Source organism: Dipodomys spectabilis, unplaced genomic scaffold (assembly GCF_019054845.1).
Source record: "Dipodomys spectabilis isolate Male_0828 unplaced genomic scaffold, ASM1905484v1 ptg000097l, whole genome shotgun sequence".
Lineage (NCBI taxonomy): Eukaryota > Metazoa > Chordata > Mammalia > Rodentia > Heteromyidae > Dipodomys > Dipodomys spectabilis.
Genome location: NW_024870774.1, coordinates 2,662,158 through 2,672,559, shown reverse-complemented (window position 1 = coordinate 2,672,559; position 10,402 = coordinate 2,662,158). Strand labels below are relative to the sequence as shown.

Below are 10,402 nucleotides of genomic sequence, written 5' to 3'. Positions count from 1 at the left end.
CTAGGGCTTGAATTCAGGGCCTCATGCTATCGCTTAGCTTTTTTTTTTTTCCCTCCAGGCTAGTGTTTGAGCCTCAGCTCCACTTCCATATAAGAGTGTCACAGACTTTTCTGCTCGGGCTGGCTTTGAACCATGATCTTCAGATCCCATCCTTCTGAGTAACTAAAATTGTATTATGAGCCACCAGCACTTGGCTTTTTTTTTTTTTTTTTAAAGAGTTTCATCACATAGCTCAGGTCTTGAACTTTCCATCCTCTTGCCTCAGTGCTGGGATTACAGTTGTTCACCACAATGCCTAGTGTAAAATCTAAAACTTACTTCAGCCAGATCACATTCAACTCAAAAGAACTAGATGGAACATGTCTCCAAGCTAAGTTGTTCAAAATTTAAGTTATGAAACTGACTTCTTCATTAACCTGTGGCAACTCAAAGGCCTTCTCAGTCTAGCCTGGTCCAATTTAGTGGAAAAGGCAGGTGTATGCACCAGCCCGGCACCTCCCTCCCTGACATTTCGGCACCTTCGGCAGGGCCACTGCAATTGCTCCCGCCATGACCCAACCTCTGCCGCCTGTTGAGACACTTAGTTGCCAGTCTTGGCGCCAGGGAGAGGCTAGGGGTGCTCCCCGCTCATTGGTCAGTGGAAAGCTTCGGACAAGACCTTGCTACAATGGCCGGAGAACGAAAATCCATTGGCTAGGACCATTCAAAATGCGCCCACTCACCACGCGCAACGTTCTTCTGATTGGTTCACTGCCTGTCTCCAAGACACCGGGGTGACTTGACCTCTGGAACCCTCGCCCTCCGCCAACTTGTCTCCCCATTGGCTGTCGTGGCGCACGAGAACTGAACAGTAAGTTCCAGAGCCTGCCGCGGGACGCCAGTCGTGTGCCGGGAAGGCGACCCTGCTGCGTGCGTGAGCCAGACCTCGTGTGAGGCTGGCGGACGAAGGCCTGCTGTGGAAGACGCCGCGCTCTGAGACCTGCTCTGCAACCCAGCTCAGGCCTCGCCGCGGAGTTCTTCATCTCCATCCTTGGAAGCCAGCCCTATACAGTGCAGTAAGTTCTACTCGATGTGCAATCCTAACGACGTGTGATACCACTGGGGGCTGGCAAAGAGGACTGTCCCAACTCTGGCTTTTCTGTTCAGTCATCCCCTCAATGTAACTACCAGTTCTTGACCACCTCGTTAACTGCGCTTTCGTGGGTCCACTCACTGTGCCACCCGCCCAAATGCTTACTTCTCTTTCTTCTCATGCCCCTCAAGAATTTCAGTTGAGAGCCGGACGGAGGAGTGTTGGAGACTGAATTCCGAAGGAAAATGTTCTATTATCCCAACGTGCTTCAGCGCCATACCGGCTGCTTCTCCACCATCTGGTAAGGTCTGAGCCTGATAGGTGCAAACCTATCTCGCACTCCAAACCCTCCTCCCAGCTGGGTGCCCTGAGCTCACGCCTGTAATCCTAGTTAGTCAGGAAATCCTAGCTACTGAGGATCGAGATTAAAAGCCAGCCCAGGCAGAAAGGTCTGTGAGACTCTACTTTCCAATTAACCACCAAAAAGCTGGAATCAGAGCTGTGGCTCAAGTGGTAGAGTCTCAACCTAGAGAGGGAAAAGCTATGGGACAGGACCCAGGGTTCAACCCTCAGCACCAGCACACATGAACACGTGCATACACACAAACCACCTCATCTTACCCACTCCAGGCTGGCAGCGACGCGTGGCAGCCGGTTGGTGAAGCGCGAATACCTGAAGGTGAACGTGGTGAAGACGTGGTAAGACCCAGAACAGTAGAGAAAGGAAACCTAGTGGAGGAGCAAAGGGTGGGAAAGGGGACCAGGAAAGGTGAAAAGGGTGGGGGGGGGGGCAGGAAAGGGGAGAGGGCAAAAAGAGGTGGGAGTAGTAGGGAAGGTGGGGGCGGGAAAGGTGAGAGGGTAAAAAAAGGTGGGGGTGGGAAAAGCAAGGGGGCGGGTGGCAGGAAACGTGGGGGGGAGGGAAAGATGAGGGGGCAGTGGAAATGTGGGGGAGTGGGGGAAAGGGTGGGGGCGGGGCTAGTCTGTGGGGGCTGTTCTCGGTGCAGCAGTAATCACTGTTCTCTCAGCCAGGAAATCCTCGATTACGTATTGGTCCGAGTTCAACCCCCAATGCCTGGCCTGCCACGACCCCGCTTCTCGCTGTATCTCTCGGCCCAGCTGCAGATTGGCGTGATCCGGGTCTACTTCCAACAATGCCAGTACCTCGTGGGTAAGGCTGGGAATCCTACAGATGGGGGAGGGCTGAACAGCTGGCAGGGTAGGCGGGTTCTCTACCTTGCTCTTCCTGCTTACAGAGGACATCCAGCACACACTGGAGCGCCTGCACCGGGCCCAGATGCAGATCCGCATTGATATGGTAGACACAGACCTGTAAGTGGATACTGACCTATTGTGGACACTTATCTGGGACTAGAATGGTTCAGACTTTGATGGAGCACTTCCATGTTTGGTTCAACTTCTACCCACATTTTCTTCCAGACCCAGCCTGCTGCTTCCCAACTGCCTGGCCATGATGGAGACCCTAGAAGATGCTCCGGATCCCTTTTTTGGATTGATGTCCGTGGAGCCCAGCCTTCCTAGCCCTTTCAATATTCCTCAGGTAAGGTTTATTCCCCTGGAACATTTCAAAGTTGTAAACTGTAGAAGGGAAGGAGCATACTGTCCTTGTCTTCTGCCCACACTACACATCCACTTCTGGCTTTTTGCTGGTTAACTGGAAATAAGACTCGAAGACTTCTCTTTTTTTGTAGTGGAGCTTGAATTTTGGGCCTGTCCCTCATCTCAACTCAAGGCCAGCACTCTACCACTTGAGCCACAGCACTACTTCTGGTTTTCTATTTTGGTTAATTGGAGATAAGTCTCAGGAACTTCCCTGCCTGGGCTGGCTTTGAACCACAAAACTCTAATCTCAGCCTCCTGAGTAACTGGGATTACAGACATGAGCCATCAACATCTGGCTTTTGCAGGTATTTCTGACTGGGATGGCAATAAACAGATCTTCAGATCTCAAGCCTCCTGGGTAGCAAAGATTAAAGGTGTGTCTCCAGGGCCCAGCAGGTGCTGTCCTTGTGTCAGTCTTATGGGATTCAAGGAAGGGAATCTGCTCTAAGTCCCCCCTAAGGGAGATATGTCAAAGTGCTTCACAGTGGTCCTGTACAGGGAAAGCCTAGGGTATCTGACTAGTCCATAATGGTCACTCTGCGTTCTATTAGTTAGATCCTAGAGAACCTTACAGACCTAGTTCAGATGCTACCCTTTTTCCATGAAGCTTTCATCCCACTCCCAACCAGAACAAAATGCTGTTTGGAAGCAAAGCACTTTCTGAGTCATTGTTTTATCCTTTGTATTGACTTTTTTTTTTTTTTTTTTTTGGTCGGTCGTGGGGCCTGAACTCTGGGCCTGGGCACTCTCCCTCAGTTCTTCAGCTCACTTAAGCCACAGCACCACTTCCAGCTTTTTCTGCTTATGTGGTGGTGAGGAACTGAACCCAGGGCCTCATGCATGCAAGGCAAGCACTCTACCACTGAGCCCCCTTCCCAGCCCTGCATTGACTCTTGTTGGGGCCATATACAACCTTGTCTCCCACTAACCCATCTACTCTTTGCAATCAAGAATCATAGCCAAGCTGGGCACGGTGGCTCAAGCCTGTAATCCTAGCTACTAAGTAGGTTGAGATCTGAGGGTTGAGGTTCAAAGCCAGCCCGGGCAGGAAAGTCTGTGACTCTTATCTCCAATTAACCACCAGAAAACTGGAAGTGGTGCTGTACCTCAAGTGGTAGAGTGCTTGCTTTGAGCTGGAGAGCTCAGGGACAGTGCCCAGGCCCAGAGTTCAAGCCCCAGGACCAACCAAAAAAAAAAAAAAAAAATTGTAGCCAGAGCCAGGTGCTGGTGGCTCATGCCTGTAAATCCTAGCTTCTTTTTTTTTTTTTTTTGGGGTCCGGTCATGGGGCCTGAACTCTGGGCCTGGGCGCTGTCCCTCAGCTCTTCAGCTCAAGGCTAGTGCTCTACCACTTGAGCCACAGTGCCACTTCCAGCTTTTTGCTTATGTGGTGCTAAGGAATTGAACTCTCAGGGCCTCAGGCATGCAAGGCAAGCGCTCTACCACTGAGCTACCTTCCCAGCCCAATCCTAGCTTCTTGGAAGGCTGAGATCTGAGGATTACGTTTAAAACCAGTCCAGGCAGGAAAGTCCATGAGACTTTTTAATCTCTAATTAACCACCAGAAAACCAGAAGTAGCACTGTGGAAACAAAATGAGTGCTAGCCTTGAGCAAAAAAACTCAAGGACAGCACCCAGGCCCTGAGTTCAAGCCCCATGATATAAAAACAAAACAAAGCAAAACAAAAAAAAATTAGAGTGCCTACTTGGGGATTAGTGAGAGCAGTTTCAGGGCTTATTGCATGCTAATGTCAATGCCACAAGAATTGGGTATAAGTAAGTTGGGCACTGGTAGCTCATGCCTGTAATCCTAGCTACTCAGAAGGCTGAGATATAAGGATTGTGGTTCAAAGTCAGCCCAGGCAAGGAAAGTCCATGAGACTCTTATCTCCAATTAACCACCAGAAAACCAGAAGTGGCGCTGTGGCTCAAGTGGTAGAGCTAAAGAGCGCAGGGACAACATGCTGGCCCAGAGTTCAAGCCTCATGACCGTCCCCCCCCGCAAAAAAAAAAAAAATTGGGTCTAAGACTGGGTATGCAGCTCAGTGGCAAAGCATGTGCTTAGCACCCATGAGCCTCTGGATTCAATTCCCTGCAGCACAACAACATAAATGAATAGTGTAAAAATTACCATGTCACTATGTTTTGATTTGTTTTTAATTGGTCGTGGGGCCTGAACTCAGCCTGGGCACTGTCCCTCATCTCTTCAGCTTAAAGCTAGCACTCTACCACTTGAGCCATTGCACCACTTGAGCCATAGCGCCACTTCCGGTTTTTTCTGCTTATGTGGTGCTGAGAAATTGAACCCAGGGCCTCATGCATGCAAGGCAAGCTCTCTACCACTGAGCCACCTTCCCAGCCCCTCTGTTGTGTTTTGAAAATGGGAAAGTAGAAGGCTAATGGTGAAACTTTTCTTTTGATCCCAAACTCTTTTCAAAGATTCGACATCTTTTAGAGTCTAAAACTCCAGAGAGAGTTCCTGAGGAGATCCCTCCTGTAGAACTTATGAAGCACAGGAAGCCAGGTTGGTAAAAACTTTTTTTGGTGAGACACAGGAAGCCTCAGAGCTGAAGAAATGATGGTTTTGAGCTTAAGAGTCAGGCCTTGCTTTGTTGAATGCAACTCCTTTGTACAACTACTTAATTCTTTTTATTTTTTGTCAGTCATGGGGCCTGAACTCGGCCTGGGCGCTGGCCCTCAGCTCTTCAGCTCAAGGCTAGCCCTCTACCACTTGAGCCATAGCACAACTTCCAGCTTTTTCTGCTTATGTGATGCTGAGCAATTGAACCCAGGGCCTCATTCATGCAAGGCAAGCACTCTACCACTGAGCCACCTTCCCAGCCCCATACTACTTCTTAAGAAAATGAGAAGAAAAGCGGGGTGCCGGTGGCTCACGCCTATAATCCTAGCTACTCAGGAGGCTGAGATCTGAGGATTGCAGTTCAAAGCCAGCTCGGGCAGGAAACTTCGTGAAACTCTTATCTCCAATAAACCACCAGAAAAACTGGAAGTGGCACTGTAGCTCAAGTGGTAGAGTGCTAGCCTTGAGCTGAAGAGCTGAGGGACAGCGCCCCGGCCCAGAGTTCAAGGCCCATGACCGACAAAAAAAAAAAAAAGAAAAAAGAAAGAAAATGAGAAGAAAAAAAGTCAGGCCCTATGAGGGACATTGTGTAACTTTATCATTGCCTTAAGAGTCCTATGAAATCAAAGCTGGGAATGTAGCTTAGTAGAGTGGTTGCCTAGCATGCACAAAGCCCTGAGTTTGATTCTTCAGTACCATATAAACAGAAAAGGCCTGAAGTGGCACTGTGGCTGAAGTGGTAGAGTACTAGCCTTGAGCAAAAGAAGCTCAGGGCCTGAGTTCAAGCCTGGCAAAAATAAATAAATAAAAAATGGTCCTATGAGATCAAAATTCAGTGGTTAAGAAATACACATGGATTGGATACTGGTGGCTCATGCCTTCAATCCTAGCTTCACAGGAAACAAAGATCTGAGGATTGCAGTTCAAAGAAAATTCATTGAGACTGTCATTCCCAGTTAACTACTAAAAAGCTGGAAGCAGAGGTATGGCCCAGGTGGTAAAGCACCAGCCTTTATTGGAAAAGGCTAAGGAACAGGGCCCAGGTCCTGAGTTCAAGTCCCAGCACTTGCCAAAAAAAAAAAAAAAAGGAATCAGACACTTGGAGTCAGGCTGTCAGTGACTGGCCTGGATAGCACTGAGTCTACATGAGTGTGGGAACCTGAGAAGATGAAAGAGGGTACTATGACTTTCCTTTCCCTCCAGAAAAGACCTTGGTCACTGTGGTATCTCCTGAGTCCATCACCCTGAAGGAGGTGGAACCCATACGCATACTACAAATTGAGGTATGTTGTCTCCTTTCATAGTTTCAGGTTCAGTCCCTTGCATCAGCTTTTCTCAGTTCTACTTTTAATCCCATTTTCCTCACTCCCTATCCCTGGCCTTTGAACACCCAATAGACATCCCTTGGACATGTCTCTTGGATCCACTCACTTATCTTAGAAATGGACTTGGGCTTCTCACTTTTCCTTTTCCCACAGGGTGAACAGGATCTCCCAGAGGTCAGCCACCAGGACTTGGAGCTGCTCATTGCAGAGGAAGATGAAGCGATCTTGCTAGAGGAACGTCGGCAAGGCAGGCTTCTCCATTAGCATAGGGCCTACTAATGGATAGCTAAGACCCTGCACAGCCTGGGATCGGGCAGTGCTTCTTTCTCTTTTCTTCTGCCCCTGAATTCTGATCCTCTCTCTACAGAATCCAAAGAAGTGCCCCGGATGCTGGAGGGTGACACTATAGTACCCTCACTCTCACCTCCAGTTCCTATGCAGTAAGTGTAGGAATCCCTGGAATAAGTATGGAGTAACCCCCATACCTAGAGGAAGGTTTCCTGCCTAGTTTTCCCAATATTATACATCATTAATATTATTCCTAATTTTTCCTATTTCCTTTCAGGGTAGAAGGGTTAGAAGAGCTAGTTCCAGGCCAGGTCTTGGGCCCTGAAGAGCCAAAGCCAATAGGCTGGGAGCCTAGAGTCCTACTTCCAGGTAAGTGTCTACCCTGCCTGAAGGCCTTCCTAGGAACACCTGCACAGCTGCTGCAGACAAAGGCCAGATATCCCAATCTGCTAAAGGGAACACTCTAGCTTCTTGTCCTAGAGGCTGCCAAGAGTGAAAGGCAGCTGGGTACTTCTAGCTCACACCTGTAGTCTTAGCTACTTAGCTACTGGAGGGTGGCAGCTTGAAGCCAGCGCAGGAAAAGTCCCAAGAGACTCCAAGAAGTCAGGCAAGAGATGTTGCTCAAGTGGTAGAGCATCAGCAAGCCAAGTTGAGTGCAAGGCCCCAAGCCCAGTACCAAGAAAAAGAAACAGTGAATAGGCTTGTGGGACAGAGCCCTTTTGACTACTATTGCAGAGGTGACGCCCCCACAGGAGTTGCATCTGCCAGCTGCACCTAGCCCAAAGGTGAGTATTCTTGCTGAGCCTCTTCCTTTCTGTCCTCCCCTCTCAAAGCTATTAGCCCCATGGCCAGGGCCAGCGCTACCTTACATGGTATGTTTGTGCACACCAGTAAAAAGTGCCCTTTTCTGTTCCTCACGGTGTATGGCCTTCCTTCCCAAGTGGGAACCCTCTTACAAGTAAGGTATGACCTGCACCAAGTGCATGTTCTGGCCCAAGCTCTTTCCCCAGGTACCCCCTAGTGTGGGGCCTTTTTTTTTTTTAAACCACGCCAAGAGGATCAGGAGTGTGGCTAGCTTTGCCTCCACCTCCCCTCCTCTCTGCAGAGGAAGGCTCCATCTCCTGGGGGGCCACCTGCTCGCCGTCGCCGCCGCCAGTTACTGTTCTGGGACAAGGAGACTCAGATCTCCCGGGAGCAATTCCAGGAACAACTGCAAACCAGAGCTCACTGCTGGGAGTGTGTGAGTGCAACCCAGGCTCTTCCTGGGGAAAGGACTCAGGACAGGCTGGACCTTCTGAACTCCAATGGGAGTGGAGGGGGGGGGGGAGAGGAAGAAACAAAGAATTTAATGGGGATTAAACAACAACAAAAAACACTATTTTCTAGAGATTGCTTGTGTGTGTAGGGTTGCATACACATGCATGTACAAAGCAGAGGAGAAGGGCCAAGGTTACCTTCCTTCTAAAAGGGCTTCTGACCTCCCATCACACAGCCAAAGGTACAGCCTCCCAAGAGGATGACCAGGAGCCCTGCAGAGCTGTTCAGAACCCCGACTCTCTGTAAGAAGGATAGATGGTGGGAGATGGGCACATAAAATCTTCAGAACCAAGCTTTATTTTTTACTCTTGTTGTTTCTTATGACTCAAACTTCATCCCTTTATCCTCAGCTGCCTGGCTACCTCCAGAGTTACTGTCTCTCTGGACCCACTGTGCCCGGGTACCCCCCAGAATACAGAGGCCACCTACAGAGGTTGAAGAGGAACCTGATGTGGAAGGCAAAAAGGCTGAAACTCCAAGTGATATTGAGGTAACTGCACCTGCATTGTGTCCTGTGAATCCCCAAAGCTTTGCTTTGCCAGGGCTCCAGCTATCTTTTCTTGCTGCCTATCAACCAACAGTAAAAGCTCAGGGTCTCATGTCCCATCAAGTGGCCTAAGCCCCAGATGCTTGGGGCTCAGTTCTTGATCTCCCACCCACAGGTCCTAAGAGAAGCCCAGGAGCCCAGTGGGCCCCTCATGTTGTCTTCAGGTAAGCACTTGGAAAAGGGGATGATGGGAGACAACCACTGCCACAAGAAACTAGTACTCCAGCTGGTGTGAAGCTGTTTCTGTCAGAAATGGGGGGGAAACGTAACACAAGGTAGTGTTTGTGTATGTATGTGTAGGGTACTAAGGTTTGAACTCAGGATCTCATGCTTGCTAGGCAGGCAGTCTAATACTGAGCCATTCCTCAGCCCTTTATTTTTTCAAGTCCTGGGACTTGAACTTAAGAACTTTATTGTTCGAAGCTAGTCCTCTAAAACTTCTGGCCTTTTTTTGGTGGTTAACAGTTAACCACCCTGGCCTTTCCTGCTGGGCTAGCTCCAAATTGATCCCCAGATAGCTCAGCTTCCTGAGTAGCTAGGATTAAAGGCTTGAGCCATCTATCCCCGACTTGTTTTGGTTATTTTTGAGGTAAGGGTCTTCCTTACATGCATGCCTGGACCATGTGTATTTTTGCTTCCAACCATCACTGGGGTGACAGGCACGTACCACTATACCTAGCTTGTTCCACTGAGACGGAGTTAGACTTTTCTGCCCATGTTGGCTTCCAATGTAAGCCTCCTGATCTCAGTCTCCCAATTAGTTATACTAAAGGGGCTTGGTTGGAGATTGAACCTGGAGCCTTGTGTGCTAGGCCCTCTACCACATTTCCATCTGGGCCACAAGGTCTTGATTGCTTAGATCCAAGAATAAAGACTCTGTCTCAATGTCTTTCTTCAACCCAACAGAGCTTTCCCTAGAAGCAGCTGAAGAGGAGAGGTCTCGTACCAGTCTTGTTCCTCCAGAAGAACGGTGGTAAGTAGCCAGGCTTTGGGTTCAGACTACAGAGCTGGACAGGGGTAGGATCGTTGTGTCCTTCATCAGTGTCACAGTCGCCACTTTCCCTGCTCTGGCTTCCATGTTCTTCAGGGGCTGGACTGAGGCAGAGCAGCCAGAGCCCCCTGCATTGCCGGTGGTGCCTGAACTCCCTGAGATGCTCATGGAATTGCCTTTGGAGCTGCCCCCAGAGCCTGAGCTGCTCACTTTGGGGGCTGTGCACAGGTACCAGGAAAGTGGGTGTGTGTCAATAGGGTGGACCCTAAGGCTGAGGCCCCAGCTAACAGTTCTTGATCCCAATAGGGCAGTGGCACTAGGACTGCAGGCCAACCAGAAATTGGACTTCAGCAGCCTTGTGCCTCCTCTTAGCCCCCGCAAAATGGCTGCCCGGGTCTTCTACCTGCTCCTGGGTAAGTGTGGGCATGAGGGCACACAGGCCAGAGGCCACTACAGGAACTCCCTCCTGTAACCTGTGCTTTCTTCTTTCTTGACCAGTGCTGTGTGCACAGCAGATCATTCTTATGGAACAAGAGGAGCCATATGGGCACATCCTGATTCAACCGGGGCCCAAATTCTACCAAGGGTAGAGCCCATTTGCAAAGCTGTAAGAAACCAGCTTCATTAAACCATCTTCTGTCTCCCTGTGCCTTGCCTGCCTTAT

General features: G+C 49.6%; 1 protein-coding gene across 1 annotated transcript; it reads left to right on the top strand.

The window, feature by feature from the left end:
* The first annotated feature begins 201 nt into the window (after positions 1-201).
* Positions 202-10,381, top strand: Rec8 (REC8 meiotic recombination protein). Its single transcript, XM_042686360.1, has 19 exons — positions 202-1,055; positions 1,264-1,373; positions 1,703-1,771; positions 2,098-2,240; positions 2,326-2,401; positions 2,510-2,630; positions 5,129-5,213; positions 6,474-6,553; positions 6,749-6,842; positions 6,963-7,035; positions 7,161-7,252; positions 7,619-7,668; positions 7,989-8,123; positions 8,376-8,442; positions 8,551-8,690; positions 8,863-8,911; positions 9,654-9,720; positions 9,835-10,151; positions 10,237-10,381. Exons 2-19 carry the CDS (start codon positions 1,318-1,320, stop codon positions 10,326-10,328), a joined length of 1,806 nt encoding a protein of 601 aa, XP_042542294.1. The 5' UTR covers positions 202-1,055; positions 1,264-1,317; the 3' UTR covers positions 10,329-10,381.
* Positions 10,382-10,402: the final 21 nt, after the last annotated feature.

Bases quoted from the DNA above. Each gene is read 5' to 3' on its own strand.
- Rec8 (XM_042686360.1), top strand. From the start codon at position 1,318: ATGTTCTATTATCCCAACGTGCTTCAGCGCCATACCGGCTGCTTCTCC. The intron at 6,843-6,962 runs GCAGGCTTCTCC...CTCTCTCTACAG, and splicing joins GCTAGAGGAACGTCGGCAAG to AATCCAAAGAAGTGCCCCGG. The intron at 8,691-8,862 runs GTAACTGCACCT...TCCCACCCACAG, and splicing joins AAACTCCAAGTGATATTGAG to GTCCTAAGAGAAGCCCAGGA.